We start from the raw sequence: 20734 nt of genomic DNA, 5'->3' as shown, positions 1-20734 counted from the left end.
ATCTGCAGAGGGATTGTTCTTGTTGGGTGTTGGCGCAGTCTGAGTCTGACCTTTGATCCTCTGTGATGACGGAGGAAGTGAAGGAAAAGGAGCAATGGCAGAAGGAATGGGACGTCTGATGTGTAGCCTTCACTGTTCCCATTCCCCCTTTTTAGGTAAAAAGGTAGCGCCAGTCAGACTGACCGCCGTGTGTGTGTGTGCTTCTGTCTGTCAGGCTACTGGAGCATCACTGTGTACGGGAGGAAGCACTGCTACCGCCTCTACACCAAGCACTTCAACGAGGCCGTGCACTGGGCATGTGCCATCCAGAAAGTCATCGATACCAAAGCGCCGGTGGAAACGCCGACTCAGCTCCTGATCCGCGACATCGAGGTGTGACAGTCAACACACACAGACACACACACACACACACACACACACACACACACACACACACACACACTCAAACGTACACAGCATTGGCGCCAAACCACCTTAGATAAGAGGCGCCAAACATAAACAGCACAGGGCGGCACAGGATTTTTTCCCCCCCAGCTCTGTTACCATGGAAACCGTGTGGGCTCATTGAACTGGGAGTCCAAAGTTTCCTCTGCGCTCCTTTCTTTGAATTACCTCATTTTAACTCGCCGTAGCGGGACACAGTGTGACACACACAGGTCAACGATCAAACCGGCGACCTTTCGCGAAGCACGGACGACCTTTCGTGATAAAGTTATTCACAGTATTTGAGAATTCTGAAAATTAGGTGTGTTTGTGTGTGTGTACTGTTCTCAGTATTACAACATGTGCCCTCTGTTTAAATTTGGGCCTCTTCCTCTTTTTGTTTTTCAATTTTGCCTTTACACACACACACACACACACACACACACACACACACACACACACACACACACACACACACACACACACACACACACACACACACACACACACACACACACACACACACACACGGACGGACCAAGTTCGCCGTGTGTTCATCAGGCGAGGCCTTATTTTTAGACCCGCGGTTGCTAGAGAACACAACGTGCCGGAATCTCATTGAGCAGACGGCCGACTTGTCTTGCATCAGTCTGCCCTGGGGTCAGGCGAGGGGGGCGACTGGGCAGCAGGGGTGGAGGCGGGGTGGACGTCTCGGCGTGAAGCGGCGGGGTCCAGATAAGCAGCCCCTGTAATCTCCCAACGAGGGCCTCTAATCTCACAGAAAGTGGTTAATCTGCTGGCCTCCGTCTGCCCCCGTCTGTTCCACCAACAGGGGCCAGACTGGAGGTAGATGAGGCCCTGCTGCTTCTTCTTCTTCTTCTTCTTCTCCTCTCTTAACCAGTCTCGCAAAACTTTACACACACATACGCTCTCTCTCAAATAGGCTTCCCAGATTCCCTCTCCAGAGTGAGGCTGGGACGGAGGACAACTGGTGGTGTAGAATGAAAGAGGGGAAGGAACAGAGGAGCCTTTGTGCGCTCGCTTATCTTTGAGCGTAGATTCATGTCCCAGCTGCAGACACAAGGGAGAGCAGGGATTGCGGTTTTTCCAGCCTTGGCCCACAGCCGGAGGCCATGTGTGAACTTGAGAAGCATGAAGAGAAGATTTGAGGAAGGAGATTTAGTGATTGGACGGTTCGATCGTCTCTCCACCACACAGATCCACGGTCCGCACAGTTTCTTAAATGCGTGCGGTTGAGCGGCTGTGACAGGCGAGGACCAAAGCGAATTTGACACAATTTATGGGCCTGAACCATGTACGCGCTTGTGTATGATCATTGTGTGGGATGTTGCCGCGCTGGAACCCGCGTTCCACGTGGTTCACATGGGCAACGTCTCATTCTCACAGCTTCAAAACAGACGAGCCTGTCACCAGCGTGCACCTCCTGGAAGAATGTGTCAACTTTGCCCCACTAAAGGAGGGGGAAAGAGCTCCATCTGCAGCTGGGGAGAGAGAGGCCGCTGGCTGGGATGTGGGGCAGGAGGCAGGAGAGAAGCCGAGCGGCGCGGTGGCAAGGTTACTAATGAGCAACAGGTGCTGGAGGGCAGCAGCGCGGACGCCATCTGTAGCGCTGGAAGGCATCTACCCTCACAGAAACACACAAACACACAAGCACACTAAACTCATTGACACCATGGCATAAAATATAACGTGTCAGTCATGCTTGTGCGCTTTGCTTGGGTCATCACTTGACCTTCTGCTTCTTTTGAAAGTTCCCAGAGCTGAATCCCTGACCCCCGGTCAGATTGACCCCGGTTACCCCTGAGACACACACACACACACACACACACACACACACACACACACACACACACACACACACACACACACACACACACACACACACACACACGGAGGGCATATTGAAGGCATATGGAAGTTAATGTCTCTTGATGTTATCATCTCTGATGTCCTATAGGAGAACAAGTTCAACCCTGAGGTGGTGGAGCACATCTACCAGCATAACCCCATCCTGAAGTACACCCAGGGACCCCTGTACGCCCCCTTGCTGCCCTTCCCCTACGGCAGCCTGGAGCACACATGTGAGTGGTTGAGCTGCACATGTTGTAGATGATGCAGATGTCATATGGACGACGTGCAAATAGAAGCACTGTTTCTTTAATACTTTTGAAAACTGAGGTGGCAAAGTGGTTGCGCAATAACACAAACACCCTATAATGCTCCAGCTCGATGACAAAGAGCTCATCCAGGCTGCTGTGAGTTGTTGTCTACATTAACATTTAGTTTAGATGTAAATGTGCTAACTGACGTCCTCTTTGCTTTCTGTATCTACTGTTGAAGCACTGAGTGAAAACAAGCAGCAGCATAATCACAGTGATTACAGTGCTGAGGGGCGTGATTAGGCTCAGTTTAATGCAGCACAGGTCAATAAAAACCATACACACTCCCGCTGTCACTGTTTGATTAAGACGATCAAACATAAGAACACAATGCAGAACACAAATGAAGGAGAAGATCCGAGTAATATCAGTGACATTTTTAAAAGATAGTTCTAGTAAATGTATTCAGCAGCTTTCAGTTGTATGATTCTGCCTTCACTCGCCTCTCAAAGTGAATACTACAACATTAAGATGGCCACCGCTTCTCTCGGGTCAAATATGTGGGAGAGCAAAGCAGTCCAGATGTGTTAAGGTCCCTCCTCATCTTCCTCCTCCTCCTCCTCCTCCTCCTCCTCCTCCACTCAGACCACAGCGGGAAAGGCTACGGCTCGGTGCGCGAGGAGGCGGTGAAGCTCTTCAACTGCCTGCAGCAGCTGGAGTCAGCGAGGGAGCCGGTGCCCATCATCCAGGGCGTCCTGCAGACCTGCCTGGACCTGCGGCCGCTCCGTGACGAGGTCTACTGCCAGCTGGTGAAGCAGACCAGCTACACGCCGGCGCCGCACACCGCCGCCCACCTGCGCTACTGGCAGCTCCTCACCTGCATGAGCTGCACCTTCCTGCCCGGCGCCACCGTGCTCAAGTACCTGCGATTCCACCTCAAGAGGTGAGATCAGACGTAGAGTCAGGACGCGTTATGAGCAGTGTGTGTGTGTGTGTAAGCTGAGCACCATGATTATGACTTTACATCATTTGGCAACGTCTGTTTGAGCAATTCAGTGGTGGAAAGCAACAACATTTGAGGTTTCCATATGACAAAAATCATTAAGAATGTTTACATCCACATTAGATCGTCCCATTTGATTCATCTAATTTGATTAAAGCCAATAACTAAACACAATATTCAGATGGAAATTGGCACAAACCTGCGTCTTGGTCTATGTATCTGTGTATTTTAGCTTAAGTGACAGATTAGGCGTGAGTGAATTTACTCAAACATGTAAACAATCCGTGCATGGGTGGCACCAGGATGAAACAGATGGAGAGCCAGGTTCTCTCTGTAGCCCCTCCAGCTGGGTCCCACAGCACCACCGCCCCAATCGGCACCATCCATAGGTGGGGGTTCATTCCAAAAAAAGGGAAAAGTACATGTAAATGATCCATGAGTTTACAGAAGGTTTAAGGCGAAAGAATGCCGATGTCACACACACACACACACACACACACACACACACACACACACACACACACACACACACACACACACACACACACACACACACACACACACACACACACACACACACACACACACACACACACACACACACAGATTTCCTTACATTGCCACATAATGATCCAAACTCCATCACCGAAACTGGAATCAGCTCGTTATGTGACGGCACAAATGATCCAATGGTGAATTCACCAGAATCAACATGGATTTATTCATTTTGGATTGAGCGTAAACACACTCTGCTGACTGATTGAAAACCGGCTCACACCCTCTCTTACTGCTCGTTACAACTCAAGCACACAGGATTTGTTCCACTTGCAGATTTGCACAACAGGTGGAAAATCTACAGTTTGCATGTTAAACATCACTCAAAGCGCAATTTATACCCGCTTTGCCTCTCGGGGTGTTGTGAGTAGAGAGGCCCACCTGTCAGACCAGGACTCTCTGGCTATATCGGGGGGGCGCTGACGCGGGAGGAAGCCAGAGGTGAAGCGGTAGCGCTGAATGCAGTAGCAGGGAAACGCGGCGACCAGACGGCCCAGACAGCAAGCAGGCGCCAGTCACCGCCAACCACCAGTTTAGATATAGTAGCGTGATATGCCTTTACATTGTTAGCGTGCTCCAGCAGACAGATCCAGCGTGCTAGGTTCTGGATGGTCGGGGTCTGAATTAGCCCCTCTGTCAGCCACGCTAATCTAAGATATATTAACAGTGCTAATCTCCCCGTCTCGCAGATTCTCTCTCTCCCACGCTATGCAGCGCCAGTCCAGCCTCCGCTTGGCTTTCTATGTATACGTCTGCAGTAATGGCGCGGTCGCATGCGAGAGGCTGGGATGGGGTAGGGAGGGGTTGTAACTCGGTGGGACTTGTGTGCCGCGTGTGTTGCTTTCCTACGACCTCGCCGCCGCTCTCACGCACACCCTCGCTCTGTGTGTGTGTGTGTGTGCAGAGGCCGCAGCTGGGCAAAGCTCGGGGAGGGGGGCTGGAGCTGGGCAGTGGGCCCAGAATCCCCCCCCCCTCTCTCCCATTGCCCTGAGAAAGCCCGAGGGGAATGTCTGCTGTCAAGAGAGGGAACGGGCCAGTAGAAAGAAAGCAGAGGAGGAGGAGGAAGGAGCAGAGAGGGGTAAATAGAGAGAGAGAGAGTATAGGAAGGATCACATAGGTTCAGCGGAACATTCCTAATTATGTTTCAGCTGGACAAAACCCACCCTGTGGCCCTGGAGTCATGAGAGACAGTGGAGGGGGGAGACGGGGCCTCAGTGCGTCTCTCAGGCCTCCTTCACTTTCCTCCGGTTCTGTGTATTTTGGGACGAACATCAGTGCATAATTATTTCCTTCCTATTTTCCCCGTTTGTGTTGACACAAGGCTGAGCTCACGCCGTCGCCCCCGACAGGTTGTATTTCACACCTTTCGCTCTCTCGCTCTCGATCTGGAGCGCGGCGAAGGTTTCCGAAGCTTCGGTCGGAGTGTTGTCACCCATCGCGTTTCGCTTTGGAAACGATGTCACACACACACACACGCGCACACGCACACGCACACGCACGCACACACACACACACATGCACACACACACCTACTTAACACTCCTTGATGCTCCGCTGGGAGGAAGCGGCGGGTCACTGGGGTTCACGTGAGCGGAAACATCTTTTCCTGTTCCTTGCGCTGCCCAAAGTCAAACATGTTTTCTTTGCCTTTTTCCTTTTTCTTTGAAGGATTAAGGGATGTGGAGACTTTTAAGTCTCTAAGAGCTTAAAGTGCGAACATTTGTCATTCCTCGCCTCATTGACTTTCTCGTATTGCCAGCCCAAAGAAAATAAAGAACGCCGCCGAAATCAAAAGGATGACGCAAAGTCCGTAATCACAGCATAACACTTTACAGACTCTGACACCGTATTAACATCGCCCACATACTCAAACTTTCCCTTTTACGTATGGATTATTTTCATTTGGCTGGCAGACATGTTGGGTAACGTGTCCATACGCATTCGTTTCACATCTGACGTCTCTCTCTCCGCCGTTTCCCTGCAGGATCCAGAGCCAGAGCCCTGAGTCTGAGATGGATAACTATGCGTCATTCATCAGCGAGGCCCTGGAGAAGACCAAGTGCCGTGAGCGCGTGCCATCCTGGGAGGAGATCCAGATGCTGATGAGCAGGCAGGAGATGCTTTGCTCCGTGCACTACCCTGGACCCGGCTCCTGCCAGCTCTACATCAGCTCGCACACCACCGCCAATGAGGTCTGGGTGCCCTCCTGTGTTAAACCCTCTCAGTCTGTTTGTTCTGATGTTTCCACAGGCCGCTCAGACACGCTCGTCACCTGAAATAACCCCCTCCCCCCCCTTCCGCTGTCCTCATGTGGCTCCCCAGGTGGTGCGGAGGATGCAGGAGAGGCTCGGCCTGCACGACAGCAAGAACACCTTCGCGCTGTACGAGCAGAACGCGCTGTGGGAGCAGCCGGTGGCGGGCGGCGCGCTCGTCGCAGACATCCTGACCAGGTTTGAGACACGAACGTCGCCCATCACACTGTAAATCAGACCAGACACAACCGAGGAAGTCAGACAGGACAAAAGGCGAGCAGACGCGCTGTGAAAACAGCATCATCTGCCAGGAATCTCAGCTATTTGTCAGTAGTCAGAAGAATGCGAGCAGAGTGGCGGATTGCGTGTTTATCTGCACGACTCCCGCTCCGCCACTGCTGAACATTATCCAGTATCCTTGATAACTTGTGCCCATGTTTGGTGTTGTTGGTCAAACGTGACACTCCTGCTGGGTCTCGTGTCACCGCGTCTATCAGCAGCTCACCACGCCGCCGGATCGCCAAGGTGACGCTGATGTCATTTGCTTGTACAAGGCAAAGTCTGAAACGTAACGATAAGGCATCGAGCGAGAATGAAAGGATCGGTGTTATTTTAAGAGGCGTGGCCGTCACGGCGACGAGTGGCGGAGTGAACAAAAACCCAGCAAACTACTCAGTTAATAAACAACACTTCCAACACAGAGTGATGCAATTCTCCTCAACATATTAACCTCAGGGCGCAAGAGGCCACATGTACAGTTTCACGTCAGTTTGGTTCACTATTCCTCCTTTCTAGAGCTGAAAAATGGCGGACAAAATCAGTATTTGTAACAATTTCATCACAATAAATGGACCACTGTTGGTTTATAATGAATAATAGAGACTGTTGGCAAGAATCGCTCATATTTTATTATTGAAATGTGGCAAAAATCAACACAAGCTGGATAATTAACAGTATCTTTACTACATGGCAGCTAAACTCAGATAAAGACAAATATTTATTCATATTTAATTTGTCAGTTTATTCCTTAATAGGCCTAGTATAAAATATGTTTATACTATATTATCTTTCTGCATATCTGCCTACACATAATCCAGTTTGGTGGCTCGTCTCTGACTGTTTCTGTCCTCTTGCGCAGCTTCTCCACCAAAGAGTCGGAGCCAAACTCCCCGTGGAAGCTCTGTTTCAAGCTCTACTGCCTGCTGGACGCAGACAGCATATCGGTGGACAGCATCGAGTATCTCTTCCTCTTCGAGCAGGTACGGAAGCAGACTGGGAACGACCCTCCTCCTCCTCATCATCATCTAATGTCCTGCTGTGACTCATTCCTTCATATTTCATTGCATTATTATGTCAGTGGTTAATGTCTTGCAGGTTGCAATGGTAACATTAACAGAATGAGTAAGAGCACTGGCTGCCTTGCACAGAGGGCAAAAGGCAGCCAGCACTGGATTCATTAGCCACATTTTTACTGAGGACTCCTATAAAAGACTCCGGGGACAAAATAAAACAGGGTGGGGTAGAATGAAGTGCTGATTGGAGGGAGGCCATTACTGACAGCTCGCACCTTCTCTCTGCCTTTGTGCTGCAGTGCCATGAGATGGTGGTGCGTGGCCAGCTGCCCGCCTGCGAAGAGGACCTCCAGGCCCTGGCTGCCCTGAGGCTTCAGTGTCTGATGGGAGACTTCAGCACGCACGCCCCCTCTCCACCTCTGGATGAACTTTTCCCAGGTCACATGTTGGAGGCTCGGGTCCTCATGTCCCTCTCTGTGCCCCAAGCTCTGCCCGCCTGCCAGCTGGCGGCGCAGGGCTGCCCGCCGACGCAACGCTTCCCCTCGGGTCTTCTGGCTGGGACGCTATGGAGTCACACGGCGACGGCGGCGCACAAGCAAAAGGTGGAGAACGACTTGCGCCTGCGCAGTCGGCTGAAGGAGGAGGCGGCGGTGGTGATGGGCACCATCTTAGATCGCTGGAAAGGCCTGGCTGGATACAGCTGCAGGGACAGTATGGCTGCCTACCTCACTATTGCACGCCAGTGGTCAGGCTTTGGATGCACTCTCTATGAAGTGGACTTTTATATTGTGAGTAAAGCGATGATGATGATGATGATGATGATGATGATCAGCAAATCTCAACAGGCAAACGGAAGATAAATCCTAACATTTCCCCCTCTTTCCCTCCTCTCCCCAGAGTTCGACAGGGAATTTTTCCCAGAAGCTGTGGCTGGGTGTAGCTGCTACATCAGTGTCTCTGTATCGGCAGGGCGAGGCGGAGGCCCTGGAGTCCTTCCCTTACGGACAGATCTGCTCCTATGGCGTGTCGGACAGCAACACCTTCAAGATCACAGCTGGGGATCGAGATCTGCTGTTTGAAACCTCCAAGGTACAGTGAGCGGCTCAGGCCCAATGTTTTGTCTTGTCACTGGACATAAATGAACACATGCACCTGCAATGTGGAAATCAAAGCACAAACAAACAGTTACTAGCTATTTTATATATGAAGATCATACATGGAGTAAGTAGTAAGCTTGTATACCACCTGCTGAGATCAGATCACAGTGCAGGAGTCCAGAGGAGGAGAAAGCGCGCTGATGCAGTGTGTAAATGCAAGTATCATCAGATCTCATTATCCAGATACCATCGGGAGACTGAGATCACATTGTGAGGTTTAAAAGGGGCTGGAAAGTCGGCGCTCACTCTTTATTGAGTTTCGCTGCGTGCAATCTCCTCCGTGTTCACGCTCCAGTCTGAGAGTAAAGAGTCAATCGTCCTCATCATCGCGTTGCGTTCTGCACAGTCAGTGAAAGAAGCATGCTGTCTGCCCATGATACCCCCACCCCCCCTCCCACACACACACACCAACCCCAGCCCCAGCTCTGACCCACTTTGAAAACACTCGTTAATTTAGTCTAAAAAGAGAGCACACAACCTGCTCCGGCTGTCCAATTTGATGCTGACCACCAAAAGTCCAACTTCCTGCCATTAAATGCCAGTGGGGGTGAGTTTTATTGCTGTGGTCAGATTGAAATATTAGGCAAAACATTTCTCAGAAACCCAGATGTTCATATTTCTCAGCAGAGAACAAATCTTGCCTTTCACTGAGTAGATTTGCTCGCATCTTCCCACTCGGAACAAAAAAGCCCTCTGTGATCTCTCACGGGGCACAAAAGTGGCTTGTATTTATTTATTGGTGCAGCAAACAGGCAAATTGCTGGGCAACTCCGAAAAAAGGCCCCGACTTTAATGAAGTGAAATCCTCGCATAGCTCCGTCCTGAATGTGCCGGCTTTAGAGGAACCTGGGCCCGGAGTCAGAGCGCCGACATGCAGGGGGGCGGTGATGGTGCCAGGGCCAGATTAGCTGCTGATTCAAAGGGTTACAGTCAGAGCTGGAGAGTGTTTGAGCCAGTGATCACACACACACACACACGCACGCACACGCGCTGAGGCTAGCGCTGGCACGTTCAGTCAGGGTGATGGTCAGTGTGGCATATGGTGAATTGGCGGTCATGTCTACCAAGGATGGACGACTCAGCAGTGCCCTTTCTCTGTCTTGCTCTCTCTGTCTCTCTCTCTCTCTCAGCTGCTCAACCAGACATGACAAAGCGATAAGAAAGCATCTCACGAAATATTGTGTGTGTGTGTGTGTGTGTGTGTGTGTGTGTGTGTGTGTGTGTGTGTGTGTGTGTGTGTGTGTGTGTGTGTGTGTGTGTGTGTGTGTGTGTGTGTGTGTGTGTGTGTGTGTGTGTGTGTGTGTGTGTGTGTGTGTGTGTGTGTGTGTGTGTGTGTGTGTGTGTGTGTGTGTGTGTGTGTGTGTGTGTGTGTGTGTGTGTGTGTGTGTGTGTGTGTGTGTGTGTTCTCCATAATGTGCCAAAGAACATCATCTTTGGCTTCTGGAGGATCCAGTTTGTTCCCACAGCTGGGTGACATCATCCTTCTCCACCCTCCTGTGACAGTGCCAGACAGACACTGTGACTGCCACCAATATGACCTCTCTCTCTCTCTCTCTCTCTCTCTCTCCCTCTTTCTCTCACAGCTTACTGAGATCATGCAGCTGATGAATGCTTATTTTAGTGCCATCCATGGCCAACGTGGGAGAGTGGAGGACGCCGACATCACTGTGGCAGAGAGCACAGAGGTGGGCTTCCACCACCTGCCCGCCATGCCCACCCCCACCCTCCTGGAACTGCCCTCGCACCCCGTGTGACAGTAACCCGTATCCGGACGCCGCCTCCACCTCCCACTGTCCTCCTCCACACAGCCCCAAAGAGGCCGGAGCGGCTCGGCCCTCAGGACCCCTCGCCTCCTCCGCTGGGAACGGCACGGCAGCCAAAACAAAGAGAGGGCTGTTTTCGCTCCCCATCCGTGAAAATAAACCCTCGCCGAGCTTTCCAGCTGAAGGATCTGGGCGAAGGAGCAGGAGGGGGGTGGGGGCAGGGGCGGGGGGGAAGGGAAGGGAAGGGAAGGGAAGGGGGTTCTGTTTTGCAAGTGAGGCCAGAAACCCACAGAAACCAATGCGGTCGCTGATGAGGTGTCACACACCCCCCCACACCCCTCATCCTGTCACGCAACCACCTCTGTTACCCTCCCTACCCCTCCCCCCCCCCCTCCTTATTTCCCCCCCCCTCTCCTCCACAATGCGAGACATTGGTGGGAGCCGCGCCACGGCGGGGGGAAGCGACACAAGTTAGGTGGTTCTCCCTCCACAGAGCTGGGGCGGTGTTGACGTGTGCCATATTTGCATTGCCTTTCCTAGAATGCAGTCGTCCCTCATGCACTGCTGGAATAGTGGTGAGAACATTCGGCACACACACACACACACACACACAGACCTTTTTTGGATCTCTCTCCTCACACATACATACATACATACACACACACACACACACACACACACTCAATCACTCAGTCAGTCACACGCCTTTATGCTGACACGTTCATCAGAAACGGTGGGTTTTCATAAGGTCCCAGCCAGGCTTCCATTACCTGGAACTGTTGATGCAGGGAGTCCATGTGAACTTGGAACTGGAAACAGATGTTGAACTCTGCAGCTCAAGTCACTTTGGCTGCCGCGGCCATATAGACTCTTAACTCTGGGATCACCAGTTTAGTCGGCCCGTGTGTGTGTGTGTGTGTGTGCGCCTGTGTGTGTCTGTTTGGAAAGTGGTTAATTGTTTCACAGAAAGTTAAAGATTTGGTGGCTTTTTCTTTTTTTTTTCCTATAACATGAACAGATGCTCTGATTGGCCGTTTTGTTGTGCTGCTCGTCTTGGCTGTACATCCCCGACATGAATCGTCACATCTTGGCTGATTAAGTAATTCAAATATCTATACGCACCTGTGATCTATTATCCTAACGGAACTAAAAAAAGAAACGAGCAGGTGCTTCTGTTTATTATGGGATGTATTCAGGAGGAAATTGAGCCAAGCAGCATCACAGTAGCACACAGATCCGACTGTGCAGATCCCGTCGCTTCTCTGCTATTTAAAAACCTTTCTAATCGAACCCACGGTGCTCTTTTATTTATGCTGTTTCCCCTCTTTCGTGTGCTTTTTTTTATGTCTTAAATTCAGACCTTGGGTGCATTGTTTGGTTTTCTTTAACCGATCGGAGCTATGAAAGGTTTTTTTCTTTTTTTTAAATGTTCTTTCAAGCAGTGGAGTAAATCCTGTGTAGCTCTCAGTGTGCAGGGAAGTGTCACAGTGCCCCTGTGATGGCTGTTTGGGGCGTTCCAGTTTCCTTGTGAAGCCAAAGCTTTGCCAAGTCATAGATTTCAGCACGGACCAAAGATATTTTTTTTAAAGCTTCTTTTTGGCAAATTTCCCCCAAAACAGACAGATTCCCCCAATTTTAAGTGTTTGTTGTTGTTCATTTTTGTTTAACATTTAATGATTTCTGATGAATACGAAGACATCCTCAGCTGTGTACGTCGTACGTCTTATTTTATGGCAGCAGATGATCATTAGGGGCTCGCTGCACACGCCGTACGTGATAACCAGCCTGGACTCGGGCGTCCTCTTCTGCCAGGGCCTCGACCAGTCGGCCCCGTCTCCTGCCCAAACTCAGGCCTTTTGCTTTTTCAGCTGCAGGCAGCTCCAAGCTACATGTAAGAAATGGGAGAAAGAAAGGAGAGAAAAAATCCAACTGCGGATGTTGTTGCTTTGTATTAAGCTTGTTTGTAAGCTGCATGGTACCTTTTTATGTAATGTGTGTATAGTTAATTGCACTATTGTTTATTTTTAACTAACTTGGAAGTGCAATAAGGACTATAAATACTGTATGTAATTAATAAAAAACAGCACCATTTTACCCTGTATTTAGTCTATAGTATTGCAGTTCAGACTCCGCCCACTTATCTGTTCCAGAAAATGTGTTTTCCCCTGCCTGACCCAGTGAAGCAGTATTCCAAGGCTATTGTTTTTAGCCAGGGCCACTTTGTAAAAAAGGCTGCAGCTTGGCGCCAGCAGTGCAGTGAATCTACCTCCCCCGTAGGCTCTCTAGAGCAAAACAACAGTTGTGTGAGCAGCGTTTGGTAAGTGCCTCTACGTTCCCCCCTGCTAATGAGCCTTAACTGAGTTAGACAAACAGCCACCAGAACACAGCGGAGAATCAGGTGAGGTGGAAAATGGTGTTTCACTATTGTGCAGCCAGGGTTCAGCTACTGTGCATCAAAACAACCTTCACACACAAAGAATTAGAAAATGCGTTTATTTTTCATTTTTTAAACAGGTCCAACAAACAAAAGCAACATAAGCCACTATATACATTAAGATGACACAAATACAGAGGAACTCTTGGGAAGGTGCACCGACAGGAATTAAGGTGAAGTGTTAAACTTGTTCTTGTACACACACACACCGTTTCTCTGTTGTAGGCAACACGAGCGCCGTTGCTATTTGAATGACAACAAGAGTTTGTCTGACAAGTATTTACCGCCACCAGTTATTGGCTGGGGTCCAACCTGAGTTCTCCTCGGGCACGTTCAGCATGTTCAGCTGTTGTAATCCAGCGATACATCTTATTTAATGTGACAGCCCCGTTATTATCTGGTGTTGTATAAATTGAGTCGTCGCACCACGCCCCACATATCTGTTCACCCCAATTGTATTAATCCAGAAGAGCATTTATGTCATAGAACTACACATGCAACTTAAGTGTCGTACTCGGCATAAAAATAGAGCAAATCAAGGCAACAGGTTTGTTTTAACAAAGGGAGAAACTGGTAACGAGGGAAAAGCAGAATTGGGGAGAAAGAAATGCAGTTACCTTTGTTACCGTTTTTATGGAAGCTTTGTGTACAAGAAGAGAAATACAGATGTGGATGCTTCTGCACGTATTTACAGGGAAGACAGAAGATGAATGAACTTTCACTACTGGGGCAAGACAGGTTTAAACAAAGTGGGCTGAGAAATCTTCAGGGACTTCCAAACCAAAACTAGTTTAATTTTTACCGTTTTATCTTCTGATGTTAAAATTACTGCTGCTGCTGCTTCTTAGTTAAACAGGAAGTTACCATTCCAAGCTATAGCGAGCCAATAAATAAGTTGTACAGGTAAGATAGTACAGTCAAATATCTATTATGGGATGTCTACATGTGGGGAAAGTGTCATGTAGAAGAGCGAGGGGATGAAAGGTGAGTTAGAAGAAACCAGCTCAGCACGCATGCCGACTCGCTTTCATGTGAGTTATGGGATAAAGGTGTTCACTGTTCCTGCGTGCCCCAGGAGATGTAGTCGGGTCGCGTGGCCGCGCTGTACTCGTCTACCAGCTGCTGGACCACTTCTCTGGAGTTGTCCAGCTCGTCAAAGTTGTCCTTGAATATGTCCTCTTTGCGGAACTGCTCCAGGAAGGCCTCACGCTTACGCAGTTTGTCATACTGCCGGCACGTCCGCTCGAACAGCTGTGGGACATCAAGGGAAGGAACAGGAGAACGCTCAGGACACAAACTCTGAAAGGTGAGAACTTTCTCCTGTTGTCTTTTGTGTGTTTGATACATTTGACAAAGTTCAACCTATATCCATTCTTTATTTACTTGCTGGCGACGCAGGACTCAAGGCCTGAAAACATTTAAAGTCTGCACATTTCTGGTTTGACAGCAGCTTAGGTTGAATGTTACAGCGATTCCTATCCTTCAGCGTGTGCTCAGAGCAAACACAGACACAGGTCCGTTTGGGGTCGACTGTATGTGAATGCTAACCGCAATCAAATGTGCCCTAACAGACTGAGGTGACGACTTACGGAGGAGATGCTGGTGTGGTTGGCCATCATCAGGCCGCTGACCCGGTGGGCGGAGGGCAGGTAAGGGGACTTCCTGGACAAGGCCACCTGGATGCTGGCCGGACCCCAGGGAATGAAATTGGCCAGTTTGCGTTCCCGAATTCTTTGGAGGCTTTTGTGTACCTGGAAGCAGCAGAAACAGGTTGAAACCCTACTTTTCCAAGAAAGACGCGGCAGCGTGACAAATAATAGTTTTGCACCACACACACACTTGCATACCTGTGTGGGGTCGACCTCTCCCTGGATGATGTTGAGGATGGCGATGTAGCAGTGGTTGGTCTGTCTGTCTCTTCCTGTGGACACCATGACGTTCTTGGGCTGCAGGAGCCTCCTCATCACGTCCAACACTGTGGTTTTCCTCACACTCGCAACCTGAGACACAGTACGGTGATTCATTCGCTCGAGTCGGTTCCTGCTGAGCTCAACAATACTTTCCATCGTAACGTGGGTGTACGATTCATCTTTTCTAATTCACCCGTCTGCACTTCCCTTTATTTTTACGTCCAGGTTTTGTTCGTAGTAAAAGATGAAACCCTTCTGCCATGAAGTAGCTGGGCCATGTGCTGAGAGACCAACATGGGAAGAGATCAAATGGAGGCTCCAAAGTCTTAGTTGGTCCTTTTTGTTTGGGGGAAAAGCCAAATCTCTGATCCAAATCAAAATGATTTCCTTTGAGACCATGACATGATGATTGTGATACATTTTCCCTGACAAATTCACTGCCTGTTGAACAGCCAAACTTCCTTATCAGTCAAACATCGTTATCATTCTGGTGCGTTGGGTCGGCTCAGAGCTCTTAGAGAGAGTTCACTGTTTGGATCGGGCCGCCGCTGCGTCACACCGATCGCACTAAATGCAGCCACAGAAGGCGACTCACCGACTGGTCAGTTGTGAGCGGTGTGTACCCGGTCATTAGGAAGTGGAGGCGGGGCGTGGGGATCAGGGATGCGATCAGGCCGATGAGGTCGTTGTTCATGTAGCCGGGGTAGCGCAGGGTTGTGGTGCTGGCAGACATGATGGTGGAAACCTGTGAGTTTAAGGGTTCAATTAGACGACAGGTTGGAGAAGAGTGCAAAAGCAGCTGCAGGCACGCAGACATACCATTAAGAACCATCACACACGCTGAGGGAGCTGAAATCCAGTCTGACGTGCAACTGACTCGCCAAACTAGTTTGTAAATCTCGTAATTTCTGCAGTCGGCGACATGTCCACAGAGCCGCCTGTTGACATTTGCCTTTGTTCAAATACAGACAGACATTTATCAAGAACTTTCTGCCAAACCTGCTGACTGACTGACTGACTGACTGACTCACTCGATGGCTGTAACCAGGTGCATCGGCAGGCGCCCACGCTCACTCACCAGCTGATTGATCTGGGAAAAGGACGGATTCTGGATGTGCAGCCGGTCTGTGGCTATGCGATTCAGCGCCGTGTTATCCAGCACCACCTGTCACACACACACACAAGGCCGATCAGACACATTTAAAGAAAACCAGAAGTGACGTTCACCCTTTCATTTACATTCAGGTGACGGATTGTGGCGGTAGAGACGGAGTGAATGGTTATCTTGTAATGAAGCGGAGGAGGGAGCTCTTAAGAAGCGACGCGGCGCGCACAACGCTGCGAGGAAGACTGAATATAAAAGATGCACTGTACGGTTGAAACAGGGGCGCGATTCTTGGGCAGATTCTATTAGCTGGCTGGCTAATTGAATCAACATGAGGGCCTTACGCAAGCCCCTGGAGGAAGTAGGTATTAGCCAGGAAACGCCATTAGACAGAACATCTCGGTAATACAATCACCAATTCAAGACTGAGATTTAATGACTTTTACATTTGTTATGCCTCACTGCTGGTGTTGCAGTTTGCCTCCAGATTAGCCGGTTACACAAGCAACAGCCTGACAAGAGCGTAAAAAGGCAAATGTTGGGACACAAAAAAACCTTAGATTACATCTCTTATACAACTACAGAAAGGCGGAGTTTCAAATGTGTGGCTATGTAGGTCGCTGTCACGTACGACTCAAAGTGCATCACGACATCACTCTGATGATTTAAAGCCTAACAATTTGTGTGCGTAAGAAAACAACTGTGGTGAAAGTCTGTTATTAAAAACCGGTCCTGTCTTAACTTGTCCAGTGTCATGCAAGCAACTGTTTAAAGAAAACTGTGGGCTTTTACATGGCAATGTGACAACAGGGTGTAATTACAAACCTGTGACACCTATTAGAGCGTATTCATGTGCCATTTGTCTTAATACGGCCCGACATGTCTACTACACCTAATTTACGTCAGAGCGCTCTCGAGTCAAATTCATTTAAGAGTCTGACATCACAGCGTCATTTTACTAGGAATTTGACTCTGTTCCCAGTAAAATAATTGTGTTTCCTGTTGGAGAGGAGGGGTTGCACTGGCTTAATTTGATCCACAGGAAAAGTGGACAAATGTCTTTGGCCCGGTTTGCTTGGGGTTTCGACGCGGTGACTGACAGAGAAACGGGGCTCAGAGGCATAAATGTGATTAGGTGATTATGTGTTGATGCGGCGGTGAGACAGCGTCGCGTGTATCTGTTGGAACAGACCAACAAGTTCAATCAACAGCCGTTTACGAGCATCACACCCACCACGCAGTCTGCGTTCTGGGTGAGCCGCTTCAGCGTGAGCAGCGAGTTGTACGGCTGGACGACCACGTCGCTCATCTCGTCCTGGTTAGGAAAGACGGAGTACGTCTGCACCAGCTTCTTCGGGTACCTGGAGTTCAGAAACAACACGCGCATTATAAACAAACAAATGCCTGAAAAATACAAGTTTGTTTTATGCAAACGTCAATGGCGTTTGTTGACCTGTCGTTGAGTTTCTCCAGCAGGTAGGATCCCAGCCCGGAGCCTGTTCCCCCGGCGATGGAATGACACAAAACAAAACCCTAAAACAACAAAGAGTCACTCATTACGCGCAGTTCAAAATTTACAGCTTCAACATGTGCCACGTGTGTGTTGAGCTCGCTGCACACACATGCCCCTGGTGCAGAATGCTAAATGTGTGTGGGTGAAGGGGAAAAAAAAAAAGAAAGAAAGAAAGAAACCTGCCTCTCTCTCCGTAGGCAGTTATATAAATGGGAGTGCAGCCCCACCTCACAAATGGGCTCCCTCTCCCCCTAACGCAGCCCTGTAATACCTGCTTTCTGCACTCGCCCGGCTATTATCACCAGACGCTCCACACGCCACACCCTGCCAACGCACACACGCACGCGGCGGCTCTGCCCACCTTCCTATCCAGTGCACACATGAGTGCGCTCGCTAAATAATAATGTGGGGGTCATAATGTGAATGACTTACAGAAATTGCAGACCTCAGAGGGGAAATGCGAGTGTTATTTTATGGGCGGCTGGCAGTCGAAGAAAATTTACAAAAAAGGAGTCTAGGAATAATACTGAGGCGAGGCTGGGGTTTTGCTGGTTTTATGATGACAAGTGCTGGCACCCGTTGAACGTGTCGTTTCTATCAAGTCGCTCATTTCTGTGCTCAAAGGAGGCCTGTTTTCCTGCCACAGCAAAGATACCAACGTGTAAAACTGGGTGAAGTCGTGTTTGAGCACCATCAGGAATGGCCCAATTAAACAAACACAATGTGGCTCCTTTTCTCATTTGCCATTAAAAGCCGCGGTGGACAGTTACAGTGTCAGCGAGGAGCCAGAAGATAACGAGCAGCAGCAGCAGCTACATTGAAGAGCATCATAGTCACCCGAGCGTCGTCTTTAGTGAGCGAGCAGACCTCGAAATTCACTACAAACCACATTTCTAATACTTTGTGTAATTTCACACTTTTTGGTTGCAGCCCCACTAGCAGTGACCTATCTTAGTGGAATTTCGGACTCGGGGGTGGGAAAAATGTTGTAGTAAATCAATTCGAAACTGAGGTTCAGAAGGTCATTGCCAATTTGTAAACTAGATTATTGCAGGAAGCGGCGACGTTACGCTTCCTTTAAAGGCATTTGGTGAATTGCATCGTGCTTCAGTGGGGACCAAACTCAACATCGGGGACAGTCAGCATGTCTTAAATGAACACTCGCCTCCAAACTGTCGCTGCCATCTGCCTCCCGGTCGATGATGTCAAAGATGTCCTCATGGATTTTCTCACCCTGGAAAAAATGACAGTGTAGACGTTTAGACAGTGAACTTTACAGACTGCAGCATGTCCTTTTAGACTGAGCAATATTTAAGTTTATGGAAGAAGGGAGCTGTATTTTAATATCTGTTATAATTATTATTGTTTTGGATATTGGCTACCCCTTTTCTAAATCATCCTTTCAGTATAGAAACCATTGTTTAGGTTGAGACTTTGGTTTTGATAGGGCTATTTGGCATTTGGCCTTCATCTTAATGAATACCATTAGATACATTTCTTTACATCGTCAGACTTTATTTTGTCTTTTCTGAGTAAGCTTATGCTGCTTGCTTGCCGGCCTACATGTCCCCACCGATCCACTGCTTCATTCTACTGAACACAAAAAGGTACAAACCCTGGTTGACAGGGCTGAACATTGAATCTTTCCCTGTGGCTCTAACTTTAAGAGAAGCATGTCAAAAAGAACATCCAGCGAGTGCATCTAGCTGTGACTTTACAATTGGAAATTGACAAAGAAGTCAGTGCAAAGCTCACCTGTGAATAGCCACTAGCCCAGTTGTTCCCAGCACCTCCGCCGTGCTCTGACAGGTAGATGTTCTCTGGGTTGTACAGGTTGGCATAAGGGGAGTTGAGGATGGAGTGGATCACTCTGGGCTCCAGATCCAGCAGAACTGCACGGGGGATGTAATGCTCATCATCAGCCTGCAGGGTTATATGGAAAACTAGAGGTCAGTATTTGAAACCACACGAAACTATAAAGGTAAGAAACAAACGATAACAGGGACTCCACTGACTTTACATATCAAATTCATCTCATCTGCACCAAGAGCACATTAAAGGATCGGCAATAGTTTGCGAACGTAGTATTCAGAACAAACAAGAGTGTAGCTTCTATTGTCTAAATGTCAAAGTTGTAATGTAACCTGATTGTGCGTGTCTCCTTTTACAGCCATGATCTCTACAGTTTGGTTTCACTTGCTAAATATTGCTCCCGACAGACAATTAATTGAATTTGACGTTGAGGTCTGTTGGGGTCTACACGGCAGTAGGCGACGCTCCTTCGATTTTAACTACAACTACTCCATCTAGTGGCACAAAATGTCGTTGCACTTCAGGAAAGCAGGAATTTGAACATATTGTGTAGACCAGTTGACTTTATCGTATCTTATTTACACTTACACAAACAACATTGTAATATATAAATAATTACACGAGTATTGCTATGGAATACCGCAGATGGACTAAATCAGACATGGTTGCTGTGATTACCTGATAGAAGAACACATCCTTTCTATCGGTGCCTTCGGTGGCGAACTCCTCTACGATCCCCTCCGGGCTGATGCCATGCTCCGCACACAGCTGCTTCCAAAACTCAAAGCCAACTACAAAGAGGAGAGAGAGAGAGAGAGAGAGAAAGGAGCGAGTTAGCGGAGCGTCACCCTGTCAGATGCGGGGCCACGTTTAAGCACGTTAGCCAGACCGTAAACACGTTACTCAAGGCATAACGTTAGCCGTGTTATTAATAACGGAAGCATCTATTAATAGTTGGCCTTGAAACAATAACATTGACACTGACGGTGTTTATTATCCATATAGGTCTTAGTGAGACCTCTTAGCAAATACGCTAACGAAATGGAAGAATGGGACAGTTCGGCTAACCGATATGGGTAGCCACATTAGCCACTTTGTTAGCTCAATATTTGCCGGAGTTCTGGTGTTTAGCAACCCAAACACTTACTTTGGTTTCCACATTGTCCCAACTGAAGTGTTATTATTTCCCGCGGCATGTTTCCTCTTTAGCTGCTCCGTGTTTAGCTAGCTTAAACAAGAGGAAAACACAAACTGCAACTCAGTGCGCGCGGCACCCTGGACCTGATCGTTCCCGCTTGGACGTAACTACAGCGTCATAGGCGCGTGCCGGGACAGGTGGATTGTGATTGGCGGAGCGTCAAGCCGGTACAATTTACCAATAACGCTCAAACTCTC

At 48.9% G+C, this 20734-nt stretch overlaps 2 protein-coding genes across 2 annotated transcripts in view; one reads left to right on the top strand and one right to left on the bottom strand.

The window, feature by feature from the left end:
- Positions 1–12659, top strand: part of plekhh3 (pleckstrin homology, MyTH4 and FERM domain containing H3) — a 30551-nt gene extending 17892 nt beyond the window's left edge. Inside the window, exons 5-13 of the mRNA XM_076143990.1 lie at positions 215–372; positions 2402–2525; positions 3189–3486; positions 6086–6293; positions 6424–6551; positions 7492–7612; positions 7945–8433; positions 8543–8734; positions 10386–12659. Of these exons, the coding sequence (XP_076000105.1) occupies positions 215–372; positions 2402–2525; positions 3189–3486; positions 6086–6293; positions 6424–6551; positions 7492–7612; positions 7945–8433; positions 8543–8734; positions 10386–10556 (1889 nt within the window). The 3' untranslated portion in view covers positions 10557–12659. The remainder of the gene's footprint in view (positions 1–214; positions 373–2401; positions 2526–3188; positions 3487–6085; positions 6294–6423; positions 6552–7491; positions 7613–7944; positions 8434–8542; positions 8735–10385) is intronic.
- Positions 12660–13041: 382 nt separating this feature from the next.
- tubg1 (tubulin, gamma 1) lies at positions 13042–20639 on the bottom strand. Its single transcript, XM_076144299.1, has 11 exons — positions 20487–20639; positions 20018–20130; positions 19283–19450; positions 18693–18761; positions 17468–17547; positions 17249–17375; positions 15988–16074; positions 15505–15654; positions 14847–14999; positions 14589–14750; positions 13042–14250 (listed from the first exon to the last, which is right to left on the bottom strand). Exons 1-11 carry the CDS (start codon positions 20533–20535, stop codon positions 14053–14055), a joined length of 1356 nt encoding a protein of 451 aa, XP_076000414.1. The 5' UTR covers positions 20536–20639; the 3' UTR covers positions 13042–14052.
- Between the last annotated feature and the right edge of the window lie 95 nt (positions 20640–20734).

Source organism: Genypterus blacodes, unplaced genomic scaffold, assembly GCF_046128005.1.
Source record: "Genypterus blacodes isolate CSIRO-AG114 ecotype Tasmania unplaced genomic scaffold, CSIRO-AGI_Gbla_v1 ptg000028l_1, whole genome shotgun sequence".
Lineage (NCBI taxonomy): Eukaryota > Metazoa > Chordata > Actinopteri > Ophidiiformes > Ophidiidae > Genypterus > Genypterus blacodes.
Note: the sequence above shows the minus strand (reverse complement) of the source record. Positions and strands in the feature narration are given on the sequence as shown.

What these genes read in the sequence shown, in the direction of transcription:
- tubg1 (XM_076144299.1), bottom strand. Translation starts at nt 20,535, where the DNA reads ATGCCGCGGGAAATAATAACACTTCAGTTGGGACAATGTGGAAACCAA. An exon ending in CGCTCACAACTGACCAGTCG is followed by an intron (nt 15,000 to 15,504) that starts GTGAGTCGCCTT and finishes ACTGTGTCTCAG; the next exon opens with GTTGCGAGTGTGAGGAAAAC. An exon ending in GAGAGGTCGACCCCACACAG is followed by an intron (nt 14,751 to 14,846) that starts GTATGCAAGTGT and finishes TGCTGCTTCCAG; the next exon opens with GTACACAAAAGCCTCCAAAG.